Below are 22,431 nucleotides of genomic sequence, written 5' to 3' on the forward strand. Positions count from 1 at the left end.
TCATTGATCGATTTTAGCACTTTTACTGTATTTCATTTTGAGAATTTATTTATACCTCCAAAGTGAGTGTAGATCCCTGCTGCATTCAGTTTATTATTATTGTATGAGAGAGTATATGGAAAGCCCTTAGCACATTTCTTGGCACATAGTCAGTGTTCAATAAATGTTAGCCATTGTTATTACAATTATTTTACGACTAGTTTACTTATCTAACCATAGACTATGCTAAACCCATATTTTGGATGATTCATTTAAGAATCTTATAACGGTTGTGACAGATAACAAAGTTTAAAACAGTGGAGCTTTTCAGACTGCACTCTTACTTTTTTCTCTCCTCAAAGGCTGCTAGAATTGGAGTTAGGATGGCTTGGAGACTTCATTCTTCCAGTTGCTCAGGCCTCAAATCTTGGAATCATCCTGTTCTTTCTCCTTTTATCCCTCCCCACATTTAATATGATAGCAAATAATGTTGGACTCTCTGCTTGTACCCATTCTCTCCTATAGTCTATTCCCAGCATACAGCCAGAGTAATCCTTTTAAAATGTAAATCATACCATGTCATTTCTGTCCAAAACCTTCCACTGGCTTCCTATTATGCTTCGTGTGTATGCTAAACTTCTAAAGGCCTACGTAGTATTACGGGTTATGGCCTTCTGTTACAAAGATAACTTCATTACTAATATCTGGATTTCATAATGTGGTTTCAGTTAGCTGTCATAGTGTTATATTTATTGTTAGTTAGCTGTCATATTGTTATATTTATTGTTAACTGTGGAGAGAATATAGAGATAAGTGGGCAAGTCTCTTCTCATTTTGCTATTTTAAAAATTCTTAGTTTTTTAACATCTGTTTTCTTCTAAATTAACTTTAGAATAATTTTGTCCAGGTATACTTTTTCTTTTTTTTTAACATCTTTATTGGAGTGTAATTGCTTTACAATGATGTGTTAGTTTCTGCTTTATAACAAAGTGTCCAGGTATACTTTTGATGAGAACTACATACAATTTATATATTTAATTTGGGTAGGATTTTCATCTTGATAGTATTGAGTATTTCTAGGAGTTCTGTGTGTCTCTCTCTCAAGCTTCAGACCATTTTGCTGTTTTCTTCTTATGAGTCTTTGATATTTGCTTGTTAGTTTGCCTCTAGGTAGGCATTCAGCATACATACTAAAGGGAATATCTTTTATTGTCCTTGTTTGCTGAAGTACTATTTTAAATATTTATTTTTCACCCTTTTATGTGGTCAGTTCCAGAAAACATTTTTTAGTTTGTTCATTTGTTTAGGAGTGTAAGTTATGATTGGATAATTAGTTATAGAATTGATTTTACATTATATTAGTAGTTTTAATTAGTAGAAAAAGGAATTACTATAGTCTACTTTGTTTACAGTGAATTTATACTGTAAAATTAAGAATCACATAGAATAATTTTAAATCTGAAAATGATTTTTACTATTAGTATTAGTTGTTATGGAGAAAATTACATAATCATATGAGAATGTATAGAGTTATTCCAAAAGATTTGATGTTCTGTTCTTAATATTTGAAGGATAGTAACGGAAACTTGGAACTAGCAGTGGCTTTCCTTACTGCGAAGAATGCTAAGACCCCTCAGCAGGAGGAGACAACTTACTACCAAACAGCGTTACCTGGCAATGATAGATACATCAGTGTGGGAAGCCAAGCAGATACGAGTAAGTGTACTTCTCTTTCTTAATATTTTAATTAAAATGTAATGAGAAAATTTTCTTGGAGCTGTGTTTTGTTTAAACAGAGGTGAAGAACAAAAACGGAACAACTTCAGCTTTGGTTCTTTTTGGTGTAGTGGAAAGGCGCATATGTTTTTATTAGCTGCTATATTTGTTTTCAGTTTAGGAGTAAAAGATTATATTTAAGTTGTATATCCTTTTATAAAACATTTCATATTGTATTTATTGTTTTGAAATATGGAACATCTAAAGGTCTTACTCATTAAAGAAACAAAAGTTTCTGGAATTTTAAATGGGGCACAGTCATTTGTTTTATTGATGTTAAGTGTTGGTAGAGATCTTAGTATTATTTTTGAAGATAAAGTATTGTTTCTAATTACTGACAGATTTACTGTTTAACAGAATTTTCCTTCCCTTAACTCCAACCCCTCTCCAGAATAAAGATCTTGGAAGAAGGCTTACTACAACATAACAAAATAAATAAATACACATACATACATATGGAAAATTTTACACGGGACTCTAATTTTTCTTTATAATGTGAATAATTTATGCTTGTCTCATTATGGTGTAATAACTGCATTATATAAAATGTAGGTATTTCTGTGCATTCTGGATTTGAGAAGTTTGATTACTAACTCGTACTTAAAGAGAATTTTTGATTTTGTTTTATAGACTTTCTCAAAGTTAGGAAACAACCAGGAAGATCCCATTCACATAGATGTTTATAACTATTGATTGACATTAAATGCTATTTAATGTTCATTTATAAAATATTTTAATTTCAAAATTTCAAGGTAATCTTAGTGTTTTTCCTCCAAAAATGGTCTTATGTCAGCCAAAGCTAGGATACTCCTATCTCACACATGTAATAGGTGATGGGAGAAGCTTTATGTATGTAAGACAGACTCAGTTGCTGTGTCCAAGTTCAAGACAAAGTGTGGTTTGGCCCCTATCTACATCTCTACCTTCATTTTCTACTCTTTTCCTCCTCTCACTTTACGCTGTGATAATGCAGAATAGATCGGAAGTTCTCATTCACCCAGTGCTATTTAATTTCTTCTGTCTTTACACTTGTTGTTCCTTCTGTCTGGAATCCCCTCCAGCCTTTATCCCTAGCCTAATTTCTTCTGATGTTATAAGACATAGCTTAAGAGCTGCTGGCTCTAGAATGTTTCCTCTAGCCCCTAGAGTGAACCAAGGGCTTTTCTGACACCCAGAGCATACTTCTGTCTTAACGAGTACTGTGCTATTTTGAAATTATTTGCTGTGCCTTTATTGCTTACCAAACTAAACTAAACTTAAAAGAGACCATTGGTAGTCCCACCATTATAATAGGATGTTATTGTTTCTCAAAAAGTGTTTGTTGAGTTGTTTTTGATAATATGTGTAAAAAAGCTGTTTTGAAACCAATGAAAGTTCTCTTGAACAGGGTTGAGAAACTTGTTATAAGTAGTTGGAAAAAAGAGAAGTGGTATAAATAGAGGAGGAATTAGTATGTGAGAATAACATATCTTTCAAGGTTCTGAGACTTGGGAGGAAAATGAAATTAGGTAGAAAAAGAAAAAAAGATTTTGACTGAAGACAGCTCGTTAAAATGAAGGAGACAAAACTGAGTAAACATGGTTCAGTGTTCTGGTTGAAAGGATGGAAAGATTTTAGAATGATAGCTGTGAACTCAATATAGATGGTAGACTTTGAGACGTGGGGCAGCATATATAGATTTGCAGGGGAGAATTAGGATTATAAGACTGTCATTAAAGATGATGTCTTATTTGCTGTGTGAAATTTAGAAAATATTGTTTAAGTCACATATTAACACCTGTTCAAGACTTTTGACAAGGAATAGTGAAAATGTTGTGGACAAAAAGAGAGATTTGAATAGGTGCTCTTAGGGAGGAAGCAGCCTGATTTCAGAAAGCATGTGTCCCATTTGTTGATAATTGAAAAAAGTTTTTTGTGTGTATGTGTGTAGCTCTCGGAAAATATGCACTAAGTACTTTCATATTCCACTTGAAAGAAATGGTAGAGAGATGGAGTTTCTGGTTTCATCTTACTGATTATCTTATTGAGCAAATTGCTCGTTGTTGTGGTTTCTTTATTGATAAAATGAGCTGTCCTAACCAGGATGCTAATTCATATTTAATAATTGAATATTTGGATAGTGCATTCATAAAGTTGGTTTGAGATTATTGAGAAAAAAACTTGTAGAAATATAGTGGGGTGATTGTATTATAATAGTATTAGTATTAAACAGAAAAATATAGCTGATGAGGTGACAATAGTTATTTTCTATTTAACAGATTTGTACCACCTTTCATAAAGTTCTAAGAAGTACAGCTGCCTTTAGGAAATAGTCTTTGTTCAGCATTTAAATTTAGTAGTGTCATAATAATACTACAAGTGTTATGACACTTGTATAATACCAAGTGTTACAAGGTTTAAAACTGAGAAAGTAAGTAGATGTCATGCATTCAGCAGATTCTTTAAATTACTATGCTGTAATTGCTGAGTAGAAATGAAATCTCTGTGTATTTTTAATTCTTGGATGGGGTGGTAAAACGTGGGAAGGATAGGAAATAATTATAAATGAATATATATATTCAAACGCAGGCCTCTTGGGGAATACTCTGTAAGTGCTGAAGGAGTGTGGAGTATTAGAGTGATCAGAGTGTGAGGAAGTTTTCAAGGGATTGTTCTAGATATAAAACCCTTTTTGAGCATTTTCTCAATTTTATGTGAAAATCACTGTTACTTGAAAATTGACCATAGTCGAACTTAATTCTTGCAAATATGGTAAGGGTTTTTATTTTTTCAATTTCTTTTTTTTTTTTTAAGTATAAAGTCTGTTACAACCAGGCTAAAGCATAAACAAAGCCTTGCTAACTTTAAGTGTGTCATCTGTTGTAGTGTTGACAAAACATCTATATTTTGAGATCAAAGTCTCTAATGCTAAATATATAATGGTTCTTTATTGTTATAAGCTAGAATATAGCTTATAACTGAAGGTCTCTTTTAGAAGATCTAAAAATACATGTTTTTTTGATGACTAGAAAAATTTAGCTTTCAAACTAATATCCCATAGAAGCCACTTCTGGGGTTGCTGGGAAATTTTCATATACCCAAGTATATCAGAAGAGAAAGCAAATTATGTCACTTGATTAGGAGAGCATATATTTGTGAGCTTTAATATTGAAGGAGTAATTACATTTTCAATTGTTGGCCTTCTCAGTGTATTTTTACCTTTCATTTTTGAGAGAAAAAAGGAAACATTTCAAGGAAAGCTTGTACTCTGCATAGTAAGGAATTAAGAAGTATTGCTTTGGTAACATTCCATACTGTAATATAACACTCTGTTGAATTCTGGGAAAAGACCCAAACCATTTTGTAGTACTGTTAGCAAAAATTTGAGGCACCTTTTTAAATTACTTACATCTCCTGTCTAGATTAGATATTGTGAATTGTCAAATGAATGCCTCCTACCTCTCGCTTAAATGAGAAATAAAATTACTGTGTTAGGAGTTTTGAAGTTAAAAATGCAAAGAGAACTAGGAAACAATGCAAGATATAGAGATATCATAGGTGTATTTAATAATCAGAGAAGAGATTGTGTGAAGTCTTTGTGTCATGGCAAACTCTGTCATAGACATGGCCATATAAGGCTTTTGCCCAATTTGAAATCAAATAATAATATTCTTTCTTTCATGATCATTAAATTCTTTTGAACTTTTTTAAAACGGGAAAAAAATGGTATATACCCGCCAGAACGAGATGTGCTACAATTGAGCAATCAAAGTATGGATCAAAAGATAAGAGGGATTTGGGTAGGTAATTTTAACACAGAAAATAATGCCGCATATTGGCTTAAGTTTTAGAGAAACTAGTATAACACATTGGAGTGAGTGTTAAGTGGTAGACTCTTCACAAATTTAAAATCACTATTTTTTTTTTTTAAGACACACTGTGTTTTTTTTTTTATCCTCCAAAAGAACTTGAATTATTTGGTAAGGATTGCATAGAAAGAAAAATGTTGAAGTTCTGTCCTAGAACTCTAATCTTGGTCATATTGCTTGGCTAGCCTAAAAGTGATTTAAAGCACAAATGATAAATAGATCCCAGTCTAGTGCTCTCACCCCTGCTGAGGGCAAATCACTTATGTTAAACAGTTTAGGATTTTATTAATTGAATACTGATATTTTTCCCATTCACCAAATTTGTTAAACAAGCATCTGCAGATAGAAAAAAAAAATTAGTGGAATGGAAGTTAAATCTCTTTCTGTAGAGATTTCTAATGCATAAAACTATTTTGATGATTCACCAGAAGTCAATGTTAAGCTTAAAAATGAGATGCTACAATGGTACGAAAATTACTTGTAACTGATTGGATGCAATTAGACTTACATTCTATATTAGACATACACTGTAGAGTTACTTGTATAACTTTATGAATTTTCTTTAACTTTAGGACAGAATGATAGCCATGGGCCTTTGCACTTTTTGTTGACTAATATAGAATGTTAACTTTTAATTTTTTTCCAAGTTGGAAAACACAGTAAAACAGATGACAAAAATCAAGAATGGCTCCTTTAGTATTACTTTCCTTACTTAGTAATGCTGCCATTATAAATTTAGCAGCTATTATTAAAAACAGAGCAAGACCATTTAGAGCTGAGCTGTTCAATACAGTTGCCAATAGTTACATGTGGAGACTTAACTTTAAACATAAAGTTAAGTAATACTGAAACTCAGTTTTTTCCATTGCCATAGATACAGTTAAAATGGTCAATAGTAGTCATATGTGACTAGTGGCTACCTTACTGGACAGTACGGATAATAGTACATTTCCATCATCACGGAAAGTTCTATTGGACGTCACTGTTTTGGAGAATGTGAGTTTAGCAATGAGAGGATTGGAAAAGTAGGAACATCTTAAGAGGACTGACTGACGGCAGGGGAGAATGGGAGAGTGGGATGAGCAACACAATTTACATTGCTTTTGTCTTCTTGATTTTAAATATTCTTTTAACGTGATACTTTATTATGCTACTTGTCCTTTTACTAGAAAAAATTTTGGATAAGGTATATATTCTCAAGTATTCTAACTAGTGCCACTGTGGAGATGACTCATTAATTTTTATTTCTATTCCATAGTCTAGATATTAACCTTTATTTGCTTAACAAATATTTATTGATTGTCTAATATGTGTCAGGCTTTTAGGCCATTAAAAAATCAAAAAGTGTCTCCGTTTACATAGGGGGAAGACAGACAGTAAACAATAAATAAGTATTGTCAGATAATAGTAAGTTCATGAAGAACAATAGAGCAGGGTAGAGGGACAGAGGCCGGCAGGGATGAGGTTGTAGTTCAGACATGGGGTATGCTATTTTAGATGGAAGGTTGGTTGGGAAATGTCTCATTTATACAGAGACCTGAGGAAGTGAAGGTGTGAACCTCAAGGATGTCTTAGGGAGGTGTGTCCCAGGCTGGGGTCTTGAGGTAGGAGTATGTTTTTGGCTCAGGAGGTGAATGGTGAGGACAACAACCGTGGTTGAAGCAGAGTGAGAGTGAGAATGGTATTTTTCTCATTTCCAGTCGGCTGACCATCTCTTTCTTCATATTTGCTTTTTACTCTTAAGGGTATCCCTGTCCTTTTGGTGGGCCAGAGATTTTTTCTGCTCTGGTACCTACTCTTATTACAACTCTTCTCAAACTCTTGTTCAGCACTTTTAACTTCTCTAACTCCCAAAACAGTTATTTCTACTCATATCACTCCCCTGCCTAGAAATCTTTGCTGGTGGTAAATATAAGCTTGGCTTATTAAAAATAAAAACATGTTTCCCCTAGGTTTAGCCTTATGTAGGTAAGGAAAATAATGAAAGAACTATTTTTTTCTAAAATAAAAATCTTTGCATATATTCAATTGATTATGGGCTAAATTGGCTCTTGTGAACTAACTTGGAAGCCTCATGTCATTTTATATACCATTTTCATGAGGAAAAAATGAGTGATAAACAATTCATACATTTGAAGTCTAATTTATTGTTAAGTTGATGACTTTCTGTGTTTTGGAGTTAGCAGAGAAATGTTTGGTAGTTGGTGTGTAAGTTTTTGGAGAGTGGAAGATTTATTGGGGTGGATGTTATGTTTTGGTATATATATTTCTGACTTTACAGGAAAAAATGTTTTATTTTGGTCTATCTTGAAATGTTGTAGATTACTGTTCATAGGCTTTTGTAACGTGATTTTCTGCAGTGTTATTCAGCTGACACTAACACACTTGTGCCCTTGAATTCTGTTCACACTAATGCTAATACTAATACTGGAGGGAGGATTGGTTCAAACAAAGTTTGGTGTTTTACCAAGGTCCTCCCTTGGCATTGACAGAAAAGTATTCACAGTACTTTGGTATTTGGATGGAATTTTTACAAAGGCTAAGTTTTTATAGTTGACTTTTGCCAATTAGAAATTGTTTACTGCTAAGCTTATTCTCTATTCCTTTTTGAATAAACACATAAGAAAATCACAGAGGGCTATTTTTCATTGTGAAATTGATAGTTTATTACATATTTTACAGAAATCATTCTATTAAACTCCAGAAAAATAAATTTAGGATTAACCATTCTATTAAAATAAAGTTTTATTTTCTTAATATCTGTTCTTAAAATCATATGTATTTGGTATGTGAGTAGATTATAATAATTCAAGATTTCTGTATTGTTCTAAAATGACCTACAGAAAGAAGAAGCTTTATGAAGTAATGGGAACATCATGGAGAAAATTATTGTAATTATAGTGAAACTACAAATAATAAATAAACCTTCTCCATCACTTAAAGGAACAAGTCCCAGCTTTTCAGTTAAGAACTGATAGTCTGTGGTCAGCTAACCTTTCTAGCGCTAAAGACTATAATTGCTTGTTTCTTCCTCTGCTCATACTTATAATACTTCTGACACCAGATATGTGAGTTTTTTCCCCCCACACACGACCAGTTCTCCAACACCAGCTGGGTGTTCTACAATTCTGATACCATCTACCTGGAGTTAGCATCAGACCCCACAGGCTAAATGCTCAGTCCCATAAGATTGCCCCTACCTTAGACACCAATGACAAGTAGTGGGTCCCCAGGTTACCCACATTCTGTCTGACTTGGCTACAACAAATTGGGGTTCTCAAGACCCCCTCAAGTTTGATCATTTGCTATAATGGCTCATAACTCAGGGAAACACTTACTTTTACTGGTTTATTATATAATAAAGGCTATGATAAAGTATGTACAGCCAGATGGAGAGGTATATAGAGCAAGGTCTGGAAGGGTCCCAAGCCAGGAGTTTCTGTTATGTGGAGTTGGGGTGCACCACCCTCCTAACATGTAGATATGTTCACCAACCTGGAAGCTCCCCAAACCTTGTATTTTAGGGATTTTTATGGAGGTTTCATCAGGTAGGCCTGATCGATTATTAACTTAATCTCCAGTCCTTATGTCTCCCTGGAGGATGGGAGGTAGGGCTCAAAGTTCCAAGCTTCTCATCATGGCTTAGTCTTTCTGATGACCAGTGGCCCATCCTGAAGCTATTTAGGAACCCCCCAGAGTCAGCTCCTTAGAGCAAAATATGTTCCTGTCAAGCTAGGAAATGCCCAGTGATATAGGAACTCTGTCAGGAACTGTGTCAGAGACCAAATATTAGAACAAAAGATGCTCCTAGTGTCTTATCTTGCTCTTTGAATGGATTGTTTATCCATGCATGATTTAATAACACAGCGCATTGGTAATTTGGAAAAGGTTTCCTTCCAAATGTTGGAAGAAAGTCTACATTATAAAACAAATAGAAATTGTTAATATCACTCGATTTCACCAGAAAAGCCTTTTAAGTATTGGGAAGATGTCAAGCTCATAGTGGTAGAAACAAGTTTTCTGAAGTTTCAGTTTTTGCTTGAAAATTCCATGCTAATCATTGGCAACAAATACTCTTCATTTGTTCTTCAAGTGACAGGCTCACTTTATTTTTCAGAAAATGTCTGCCAAATACTGATGTCTGAATAATCATAGTTTGTAGTTTGTCACTTGTTCTTTCAAGTAAAAATAGTGCTCCATGAAAAAAAAATCAGTTCAGCTTGCAACTCAAGCAGTGTTCTAGTGTTTTTCTTTACCAACAGAATACTTTGGATATACAGCAGAAGTACTATGCATGCTTTCTATTTTGTCACATAGAATTAAAAGAACATGTAAAACAATGTTTGAGATTTAATAAAATTAGTTACCTCATTTTATGAAGAATTTAAGAGAGACTGGCTTTTTTTTTTTTTTTTTGAATAATGGGTGTGCATAGTTGTAATATAATTAACTTGATGCTACTGCCTTGATTTGTGCTAAGATGCTGTGGTTTTATGCACTGTTGTTTTGCATAATCACTGCAAATGTGACCCCAGTAGGAAAGGCAAATAACATCTTAGTATTATTATGAGAGTATTTTTTATTTAAGGAACCCCTTCCTTCATAGGGTCATTGGGGATCCCAAGGATCCATGGATTACACTTGGATACTGCTAGTATGGAGGAAAGACCACTGGACTTAATAATTTGAAGACTTAAAGTTGAAGCCTGTGTATCATTCTTTATTCTTATACTATTAGACTTCATTTCTTGCAACTTCATTATCTCATTTATGAAATAGGGTTAAAAGCATCTTGCCTAGTTTTTTGCTTTTGTGTTGCTTGAGTTACGATTGCCAAATTGTGAAAAGTTCTAAGTATAACTTGTTGCCATTTCTAGGTGAGTTCTGCTCTAGCCAGTTTGGTTTACTTGTCAGTCATGAAACAGTAAACACTCTAGATAGTTCCAAAGAAGAAATTTAATACAGGGAACTAGGTTCTTAAAAAAATCAGTGGAAGCAATGGAGGAAGGATCTCTAGCTCAGCTTTCTGAAATGACTCCTAGATTCTTGCAGGACTGGCCAGCCAGGGAAGCCATTCCGTCTGCCACAGTCAGGAAGATAGTGAATCAGGAGACTGCCTTTGGGACTACAGGGTTCAAGAGCGTACATATCTCTATAGCTACTGCCCAGGGAACAAGCAGCCAGGATTAGGTAACTGCCACTGAGCTGTGCCTGGGCATTGGAGTGCAGAGTCTGGTTACCACTTCTACTCTATCTCTTGACATACCTGAAGCTGTAAATTGGATACTGGATTGCTACTGTGGAACAGCCCACATTTCTTCAGTCATGCTGGAGAAAAACAGCCAAAAGCAGCAGGATAGTGGCTTCCCCCCTCAAGTCTGCCTTCCAAATCTCATGCTGATGCATCCGATTGGTGGAACCTAAATTTTATCCAGAACCATAACTGCAGGTGAATCAGGAAAATAGGTTTTAATCTTTTCAGCTTCTGTAGTTGTAGAAGGCACACAAGGAGGATGAGAGATTGGAGTCTGAGGGCTAATTGATCGTGTCCCCAAAACTGCTTCTTTGTGATTTTCAGGTTTATTTTCTTTACCTCCATTATTCTCTCTTTACTCACCCAAGTTCTAGTCATCATTTAATGATCATGATAGTTCTCATTCTTATGAGGCCACTTCATGCCTCTCCAGTCCTAGCTTCTTTATCAATATTTCAGCTGGACTGAATGACTACACCCAGGTGATATCCATCTACAGCTGTGGTTTGGTGGACTCGGAATTTGTAAACCAGAATTAGGAAACCTTTGGCCTGCTGACGTACGTATGCATGCTCCATCATTTCACTTGCTCTATAACTCTGTTCCACGTTTTACTTGACTGAGTTTTTTGGACCTTACTTACTGCATTTTTGTGAGGTTTTGTTATACTCTCTAAGAACATTAAAAAAATCTTCCGTGGCCAACTGTTGTTTTTAATATTCTCATAAGCTGCTGTTTGGAGAAAAAAGTGTATATAACAATAGAAGTAGACTTTTGAAACTATCAATATACTTTATTTTTTATTAAGTGCAAAATATTTTTTTTCTAGTAGTTATATATAACCCTGTAGCCAGATGGTAAAATGAAGACACTTTATCTCCCATCCCCAACCCTTTTGTTTGTTTCTCTCTTATAATATTCTAAGATTACAAAGAAAAAAATTAATTTTAACATGTCTCGAATACAAATAAACAAAGTGATTATAAAACTTGTCCAGGATACCAACCAGCATAATCCCAACTATGCAAAGATAAGGTATTGACAGCTATACTTCTTTCTCTTTCTCATCCCATTATTTTGTAATATCCTACTTAGTAACATGTTATGGTCTGTCATTGTTTAAATGATAATAGGAGTATAATTGACATCTTTTGAGGTAAGGAAATAAATTGATGTATTTTGGGAAATTGGATTAAAAATCAGTTTTTTTGAATGTGGTAATAGTTGTAGACTTTATTCTTTGGAAGAAGAACACTTACAGCATCTAGACTACTTTATTTTATTCTAACAAAAGAAAACCTGTCATTTACTTGCATATTTTTCTTTTTTGTGAAATGAAAACTTTTTTTTTAATTAAAAGGAGTGCATAGAACATTAAATAGAAAGTGAAGGATCCTTATACTTCCTTCTCCCCATAACCCTCCTCATCAAAATTAACCACTGTTAACAGCTTCATACATTCATCCAGACTTTAAAAGTGTATATAAACATAGATATATATGGTCAATTAGTTTCTGAAACTTAGCTTTTGAGAGCTCATTTAATTATTATACTTTAATAAATGTCTAGGTAGTATAGCCGACTGTAATGTTTGTGTATTTGGGTTGACTTCAGAAAGCGTAAATATAAATGTTTAATTATGTTGGATTCAGTTTTTGTTGTTAAAGAACCTGTTTTTAGCAGTCTTTCTGCTTATTAGCTTTTAATCAGAGACTTCATAGTAAATATTGAGATTCCTCTGTAATGAAAAATATTTATACTCTTAATTGCTTTAGGTATATTTTATAGAGAAGAACATTAAATTTCAAAGTATAACCAATTTAAAAAGTGTTTGCATTCTCTTCAGAGAGGCTCTTATACAGAATTAAGTTGGTGCTGACTTTGATTGGAAAGGGTATATTGGGTATAAAATCTCCGTTATAAGAATTACCTTTCATTTTGTTTGACTTTTAATTTTGAGAAAGATAGTTTTGCTTTTCAGATGTGATTGATCTCACTGGAGATGATAAAGATGATCTTCAGAGAGCAATTGCCTTGAGTTTGGCGGAATCAAACAGGGCATTCAGGGAGACTGGAATAACTGATGAGGAGCAAGCCATTAGCAGGTAAAAATATAATTTGTATAAAGTAGATATAAATACTATTTATAATAGGAATAATAATTGACTTTAATTCGAAGAGGCACAAAGATATACTTTGCAATTCTAAATAAACTATTAATAAACTTAGTATTGTTTTTATATTTTATGTAACCCAGATTTTCTTATTCTAGATCCAATTGCATTTGAAACTTAGATTGTTTTTAGGATTTTGGAGTGGCATTGTGGGGCATTAAATTTAGGTATATATTTTAATATTTCTTTGATTTTTTTCTTTCTTCCCCTAATTCCTTTTGGATACATTGTCCAATTCAATTTATAGTCATTTATGGCCAGGGTCAACAAACTTTTTTCTGTAACGTGCCAGTGGTAAATATTTTAGGCTTTGTCAGCCATCTGGTTTCTCTTGCAGTTGCTCAACTCAAGTGTTGTAGTGTAAAAGCAGCCATCGATAATGCATAATTTAATGAGTATGGCTGTGTTCCAGTAAATCTCGATTTACAAAAACAGAGGGCCAGCTGGATTTGGCCCATGGGCCATAGTTTGCCAACTTCTGATCTATAATATGATAGTATATTTATAGGTTTTTTTTTTTTTTTTTTTTTAAGAAATAAGATTCCAAGATGTGTGATGGAATGCTTTTTTTTTTTTTTTTTTTTTTTTTTTGTGGTACGCGGGCCTCTCACTGTTGTGGCCTCTCCCGTTGCGGGGCACAGGCTCCGGACGCGTAGGCTCAGCGGCCATGGCTCACGGGCCCAGCCGCTCTGCGGCATGTGGGATCTTTGCAGACGGGGGCACGAATCTGCGTCCCCTGCATCGGCAGGCGGACTCTCAACCACTGCGCCACCAGGGAAGCCCTGGAATGCATATTTTGATTTAATTACCAAAACTTTTTAGTTTGAAAAAATTTGATCCACCAAAGGATTAAATAAGTTTGATTTAAAAAATAAAACTTTAAATTATAACTAAACATAATCTTCTAAACAACTCTTTGGACCCAACGGTAAGTTTATCTTACTGAAGAAGAAATTTGTCTTTTAAGAGGTTAAATGATTTTCCAAAGGTACACAGCTAAGATGGGTCTTATGGCTCCAATGTTCTTTTCCCCTGTTAACAGAGTTGTTTGGTAGCAGAATGTACCAGCTTTCTTAGATAATTTCCCTTGGCACAATATTAATAGTACATTTCTTTCTGAGTAATCTGAGATTACCGTAGGAGATGCCTCAAAATGCTATGTTTAGCAAAGGCACATAATTTTTTGTAGTAATACTTTTTAATGTCTTTGTTACTTTGGAAACTGCTTTATATAATAAGATATCAAGATGGCAAGCCTTAATTAAAATTCATTATCCTCTTTAGTTGTGGCTAATATCATTTAATACCAGTAATTTTAAATGAAAACCAAAAGTACATGTGCTATTTTTAGACATTTTATTTAGGCTTATTTTTTGAAGGATTTGGAGAAATTATAAAGTTAGATTTTGTCTTATAAAAATGAATTGGAATGAAATATTTGTCTTGAATAATTATAAAATTTGAAAATACTTAAGCTTTATGAGAAATATTTTAAACATGAAATACAGCAGTTGCAATTCATATTTAAGGGGAATGATAATCTAGTATGTGAAAAAGAGATTATAAAATAGAATATATACTATGATACAAATATTTTTAAATGTATATATATTGTTATATATATTAATTTATATTAGTATATAAATAGAAAAAAGTCTGGAGGATTATATACCAAGTAGTGTCAGTAGTTTTGTATCCTGTGTTTTCTAATTAAAATAACATAATTAGATAATCAGTAAAAATAAATAAATAAAAGTTAAGAAATTTAGATTATTCCTAATCTCTATTACGTACAATATATGTTATATATTCTTTAAGATACTAATTTTTGTCCAAATGGAAAAAAAAACTCTTTAAGTTAATGCCCTTTTTTTCCCTTGATCTTTTAATTTTAGTATACTCTTAAAATAGTAAATACTTTGCAAGTATTTTTATTGTAGATAACATTGCAGAAAATTGGTATAGTATAATATAACAAAATTTTATGTAAAATTATACTCAGAAGTAAAAAAAAAATAATTTACTGTTGCAAAATGTAATTTTATCCTTGATGTGCATAGATTTTATAATATATAGTTAACAAAAAAAGTTAACTGCAACATTCAGTAAATAAGCACATTTATAAATCATATTGTATTAGAAATAAGGGAATATGAGAATTCTAGTTAAGCATTTGACAAATATAACATTGCAGTGAGTTTTATTAAGGCTTAGACTCTAAATTCAAAAGGGAAAATGGTGAATTTTTTAAGGAAAACATTTATATATTATGCTTAAAAGTAAATTTATTTTTTCATTACCTAGTAAGTTCAGATGACAAAATCTTGCCAAGTAAAATCCTAGAATCATTTGACTATGGTTGTATTTCAGTATACATACTTTAATATGAATTCACACATTTGGAATACTGCATTATTGTGTACAACTAGATGAGATAAAACCTTTTTACATCTTACCATCTTGTGTTCAGGCACCCATAAATTTCATGGTAAAATTTCTTAAGTTAAACATTTTACAAGTGTACTTCTTAATATAATTACTTCTTAATGTCAGGATTGGATGCATTTATTATAATTATCTTAGTTATCAGTGCACAGACAGGGAACAAGTAGAGTATGGATAGTAGAAATTTGTTAATAAACTGCATTGTGGCTAGTTTGTGTCTAGCATATTTGTTGTGAAAATGGCTTGCCTCATGAGATGACTTTGAATAAGTTGGGTAGAAGGTAGGGCTAGGTTCTAGTTAAAATTGTTACAAAGAGCACAACTTCAACAGTTTCAGGAAACATGGTAGACTAAAACAGATATTCTAGTGGAGACAACCAGAATGTGTTGTTTCTGTTGGATGTAAAATATTTTAAGGTCTCTTCAAAGTATTATAGAATTGTTAAGATAGTAAGGGCTATAATCAGACTAAATCAAAGTGAAAGGTGGAGGGCTTCCCTGGTGGCGCAGTGGTTGAGAGTCCGCCTGCCGATGCAGGGGACACGGGTTCGTGCCCCGGTCCGGGAAGATCCCACATGCCGCGGGGCGGCTGGGCCCGTGAGCCATGGCCGCTGAGCCTGCGCGTCCGGAGCCTGTGCTCCACAACGGGAGAGGCCACAACAGTGAGAGGCCCGCGTAACGCATTAAAAAAAAAAAAAAAAAAAAAAAAGTGAAAGGTGGAACCCAAAGAAGGAAGTTCGGAATGCTGAAAGTCACTTTTTGACATGATGACATTTGCTTGTGTGTATAAATTTGAATTTCAGTTTTGATATCCTTGTTGAATGTGGGAAAAAGAAGTTAAAGGCCATTGTCTATATTAGGTGGGAAGTTTTAATAAGAAATCATTCCCCTCGTAAAGTTATGTCAATGGATGACATATTCACAAATAAGGGTAAATCAGAACTATCCCCCCCTCTGAAACCCCTATAATACTACAAAGACAGTTGCCTTAGCTATGAGGAATGTTGTTGGAGGGGATGAGATTTGCTCCTGAGAAGTTGTACCATGGTTGTACAGCTGAAATTTGTGTCACTTTAATGATTCAATAAATCTCTACTTGAAAAAGTACTGTGAAAATATCTTCTAGAAATGAAAATAAGAATTACTAAATTAAAAAAAAAAAGGAAAAGAAAAAACAGCACAGGTTTAATAGCAGATTAGAAATAGCTGAAGAATGTATTAGTAGACTAAGCTATATGAGAAGAAATTATCCAGTGTGTAACAGATAGCTAAAAAGTTAAATAATATGGAGAAAGGTTGAATGACACGGAGAATGAAATGAGTAGGTCTAACATACATTAATTGGTGTTACAGAAGAAGAGGAGGGAGTGAGTCAGAGGCAAAATTTAAAGTGATAATCACAGAACTTTTTAGAAGTGAAGAGATAACTTGTAATTTCATGAGCCAGCAAATCCCAATCAGAAAAATGAAAAGAAACCCACACATAAATTCATTACATTGACACTCCAGAATACTTAAGACTGGGAAAATCTTAAAATTACTCAGAGGAAAAAGGTAGAATTATCCTAAAAATAGTACCAGTGAAAGTGACAAATGACACAAATTTACATAGCAGTTAGACACATGAAAATAAGTTCGACAAGTTAAAAGTGGACAAGTTGCCATGTTGGGTATGATGATAGATTATAGCAGTGGTGGTAATCTTTGTGGTACAAGTTTTATGAGTCACTTCATTGGAGAACAGCCACCACTGTATATCCAACACAATGGCTAAAATTAAAAAGACTGACAATATCAAATGTTGGCAAGCATGTAGAGCGATTGGAAGTGTCATATATTGTTCGTAAGAATGTATAATGGTACAGCCACTTTGGAAAACTGGATATTTCTAGTGTATTTCAACATATATTATGCTAGGACTTAGCATAGTCCACATTTCTACTTCTAGGTATAGACCCTTGAGAAAGAAGCACATAGTGCCTTTATTGATAATAACTAAAAACTGTAAACAACCAAATATCTGTAAGAGCAGAATAGTTAACAGTGGTTGTATATTCACACCATGGAATACTAAGCAATGTAATGGAAAACATTTTCCTGGTAATTTAAAAAATGTGGAGGAATCCACAAAGTAACATGTTGAGTGAAAGAAACTTGACACAAAAGAGTAACTGCTGTGTGATTCCATTTATGTGATGTTTAAGGACAAGCAGAACTAGTTTATTGTGGTAGAAGTCAGATTGGTGATTATCTGAGAATTAGAGAGACACTATTGATTGGGAAAGGGCATGACAGAATTTTGGGGAATAATAGAAATTTTCTATATCTTGGTCTGGGTGGTGGTTACATGCCGGGGTGGTATTCATTGGTATACATACTTAACTATACATTTAAACTATTCACTGAACTATACATTTAAGGTTTGTGTTTCTTATTATATGTAAATCACCTCAATAAAATACTCTTACCAAGAAAAGATGTATTTAGCCCTGTTGGTTGATAATCAGTATACAAAAGGTTATGTTTTTATGTATAAGAAAGAATGATAAGGAGAAAATTTAAAAAGCTACCATTTATAACACATAAAACTATTAGAGACCAGGAATAAATCTAATAAGTGTGCAAGAACTTCTAAGAAGAAAACTATTAAATAACACTGAGACATATTAATAAATATGGAAGTAATTGGAAATGTATTCTGTTTCACAAATTGGAAGACTGAATACTGTAAAACTGGTCAGTTCTCCTTAAATTAACTTATGGGTTTAGTGTGATCACAATCAAAATACCAATAGATTTTTTTTTAAGGAACTGTAGAAGATGAATACTCCCTTCGTCTCTTCCTCCCTCCCTTCTTCCCTCCCTCCCTTCCTTCCTCCTTCTCTTCCTTCCTTCCTTCCACTTTCTTTTTTCTTTTCTTTTTGGTTGATCTGTATAGCTTAAATGATATGCATGTTTTCCAGTGAGTATGTTGCTTGCTTGAAATAGACTTAGATGATCCAAAGTGGAATATTTTCTATAATGCAGTTTAAATAACAATACAAAAGAAAACAAGCCAAAAAAAAAAGCCCTCAAAATCAGTACAATAAAATTCTACTAGGAACATGAACACTCACCATAAGTAAGTGCTTTAAAGATTCATTCAATATAGTGTGTAGAAGGAAAAGAGACAGCAAAACATTTTGTCATCTTTTTATATTGTTGAATGCCATGGTCATGACTAGTGTTGAGAAGATAAGGTGATTGTAGTTGGGGTTGGTATTTGTGGCTTTTGGGCTTGCCTTTTTCAGTATGCTACATTTTGTTCTAAGCTATTTCTGAGCTCTGAGATTTGCAGTGTTATTTTTTTATTCTCTCTCTCTACTTACAGCCTTAATATCTGAAATGTAGCTATTGGCATACTTTATACTTTAAAGCCTGGGTAGAGTCATTGGCTTTACTTTGTTTGGTAAGGCCAGGGAAGGAACCCTTATGAGGACTTGCCTTTATATAAAGCTTATATTAATATGCCAGGACTGGACTATAGCAAAGGACAAGGGCTTGGGAATGGAGGGCTCATATTTGGGCTAGAGGTTGGGCTTTTGCCAAAAAAAAAAAAAAAGAGATAGCAATATCTAATATTTTAATCTTCCATCTACTTCAAACACTTGTTTAGCCCGTCTTATTTTTGGGTTTTTTTTTTGTTTTTTTTTTTTTGTGGTACGCGGGCCTCTCACTGTTGTGGCCTCTCCCATTGCGGAGCACAGGCTCTGGACGCGCAGGCTCAGCGGCCATTGCACACGGGCCCAGCTGCTCCGCGGCATGTGGGATCTTCCCGGACCGGGGCACGAACCCGTGTCCCCTGCATCAGCAGGCGGACTCTCAACCACTGCGCCACCAGGGAAGCCCTAGCCCCTGTTTTTTGTTTTTGTTTTTTTTAATCATGTACGCTCTAGGGATGAAACAAATCCATGTTTCTATCCTCTGGTTGCTGGTGGGAGAGACTGGTTGATTAATAATTTTGTGCAGTGTAATAAATGTATTTATAAAGTCTTTTAGGATCCAGGAGGAAGTGGTAGGAGGAAACCTAACTGGAGCCATGTTGTAAGTCCTTGGTGATTAAAAAACTAAATGTGTTATAAGCTCTAAGTGAAGATCACAAAGTCATGGCATTCTTTCATCTACTATTTTTAGTACCATAATTCTACCATATTACCATATGCTTAAGGAATATTATAATAAATCTACTTCTTTAAAACTCATGCTTTTATTATAATGAATGATGATCTCTACCATATGACTGAATTGAGTTATATGAATATTTAATTATATACATTTAAGTATGTATACCCACCCACCAAAAATAAATGTGGTTTAGAAATGGATACTTTAAAAAATTTTTATATCTTTAGGTCACTTTGAGAAACAGTGAACATGTATGTCTTAAGCTCTACTCAGTTATTACAGTTTGTATGTAATTTTACCTCTGTAAAAAGTTTTATGGGAATGCTGGAGAGATGGTATCTTCAGTTTATATCCTTGACTTTCTTTCCCTCCTCTTGTAACAAAAAGTGCAGGTAAGCTCCTTGGTCCTAGAAAGTACATTTGAGGCCATACATTCTCCCAAAAGTAGGCAAGGGAACTAAAAAGCTTATGTTATCTTATCACGTTAATGTTTTCATACAATGTGAAAATCGAGAGATGTATTTTCTTGGTGGGAGGGGGCTGAAGAGGAGGGTACCTGAACTGACTGTATCGAACCATTAAAGAAATACTTTCTGGTTTTTAGTTTTTAGTAATCTTAACTAGATCTGGAATTAGAAGAATGTCATTATCTCAGGGGAGTCTAGATTGTAGATTTGGGATGGGTTGTTGACACTTGTGGGGAACAGGAGACTTAGTTTTACTCAATATGGTCTTGAGGCTGAGTTTCATTTTGTTATTAACTACATGTGACTTATTTTTATTTTTTCAATTTTTAATATTTATTTTTTTAACCTCTTTATTGGAGTACATGTGACTTATTTTTAGGCTTTAATTTTTGTAGACGGCACATTTTATAGGAATCAGGTCTTCTCAAGTTTTCCATGACTGTTGTCTGTGTGACCCGTTTCCTGGTCATTATGATACAAATGATCTGGTGTGTTGGCATTGAAAAGGGTTATTTCTAATTAGTATTTTATTATAATTAGAAGTTTAAAAATATGTAATGGTAGAGTATCATCCACCTTGAAGATTTAGGAATGAGTGTAGTTCTCCTTGTTCTCCTTCACTTTTGATCAGTTTATGCTTTTGGGATATAATGTAGAATCCTCTTTTTTAATGGTTATTGTACGTGCCCACTGGTGCTAATCAACTGCTTTATGTCTCTTCTGTCTCTTATATATGACCGCTGGTGCTAATTCTTCTTTCCTGTTTGTGTTATTGTTGCTACTTCACCCAGAATCCATTGCTTGTTTTTTAGTTCATTCATTTCTAATTACCAATGTAGAATTAAGGTTCCTTTATTTATACTTCTGGATATACATATGTTATAAAAGGAGCAAACTTTTCAAATGAAAACATTCCCATTTATAAAAGTCAATAAATAATTAAATATACCTTGTTATAAAATAGACTTTGGTGTTGTATTTACCTTTTGTATACCATGTGTTAGCTTTTCTCTTTTGAAGTAGTCGCCTTGTACAAATTTAATTTTTCCAGTTGATTATTCTTATTCTTGTATTACATTATGTTGAATTGTACAACTTGAACAGTAGGAATTCTCTCAAGTTGGCTCTTTGACTTACCTCCCCCTTATTTTCTTTAAAACTTATTTCTGATAAGAGTGGGATGTTCTAGATAAATGCTGATTTTCTTATGCCCCAATTCATCTAACTAAATACCTTCCAAGGAGTTCTGCTACCTTTTAGTGGTCAATAGTTTAAGAGAAAAAGCTTGTATGGGCTGAGGTTGCATGGAGAGTTGATATTTGGGCAGAGTACTGCTGCTAATGTTGGACCACTCTTAAAAGTGTATACTGTTTATTTTTAAATATGTGAGTTTACTTTGATCTTTACATTGTAATGTATCATGTTGTTTTATTTTTTAATTAATTAATTTATGGCTGCGTCGGGTGTTTGTTGCTACACACAGGCTTTCTCTAGTTGTGGCGAGCAGGGACCTTTGTTGCGGTGTGCGGGCTTCTCATTGTGGTTGGTTTCTCTTGTGGAGCACGGGCTCTAGGCGTGTGGGCTTCAGTAGTTGTGGCATACGGGCTCAGTAGTTGTGGCTCGCGGGCTTAGTTGCTCTGTGGCATGTGGGATCTTTCCAGACCAGGGCTTGAACCCGTGTCCCCTGCATTGGCAGGCGGATTCTTAACCACTGTGCCACCAGGGAAGTCCCTATCATGTTTTCTGCTTTCTTTTTTTCAGTATGTGGTTTTACTGATTCCCAAAGAAGACTCTATCCTACATTCATATAAGTTATTTTAAGTAATACTAGTTTGGAATCTAATACATTGTATCTAATGTCATGTTGTAAGGTTAGAGACAAAAGAATAATTTACTTTTTCTGCATAATTAAGATAGCTATATTATTTTGACATTAATCTGATAGAGCAAAATCTTTAGGAGGAAAATAGTGTAGCATGAATGAGATCTTCTCAAGAAGCCAAAAAAGTTGAAAAAACTTACTCTTGCTGAGGTTTTGTAATGAATACAAAATGCGTTAACATATTTAGCTATTATTTATGCTTATTTAGAATAGTAAGTAACACATGTCTTGAGCAGGCAAAAATGCATGGTTAGTTTATATGTGAGGATTAGGGTTTTCCAGCATGTTGTTACATGTTTAAGAGTAAGAAGAACACCATTAAGCAAAGTAGCATTACTCTTAGCCGTGTTTAGATATTTTAGATATAATTTTAGGTATTGTGTAAGTGCATTTATTTTGAAGAGGTTAATCTTTTATTATTCTGAAATGTAGATATTTATTC

General features: G+C 33.8%; 1 protein-coding gene and 1 long non-coding RNA gene across 2 annotated transcripts in view; both read left to right on the forward strand.

Moving 5' to 3' along the window:
• Positions 1 to 22,431, forward strand: part of USP25 (ubiquitin specific peptidase 25) — a 148,321-nt gene that overhangs the window by 22,045 nt on the left and 103,845 nt on the right. Inside the window, 2 exon segments of the mRNA XM_032629440.1 lie at positions 1,551 to 1,695; positions 12,839 to 12,962. Of these exon segments, the coding sequence (XP_032485331.1) occupies positions 1,551 to 1,695; positions 12,839 to 12,962 (269 nt within the window).
• On the forward strand, positions 15,194 to 19,077 carry LOC116752812. Its single transcript, XR_004349592.1, has 2 exons — positions 15,194 to 15,961; positions 16,193 to 19,077. It is a non-coding gene; the product is annotated as an uncharacterized LOC116752812 (long non-coding RNA).

This window comes from Phocoena sinus, chromosome 4 (assembly GCF_008692025.1).
Source record: "Phocoena sinus isolate mPhoSin1 chromosome 4, mPhoSin1.pri, whole genome shotgun sequence".
In the NCBI taxonomy this organism is placed as follows: domain Eukaryota; kingdom Metazoa; phylum Chordata; class Mammalia; order Artiodactyla; family Phocoenidae; genus Phocoena; species Phocoena sinus.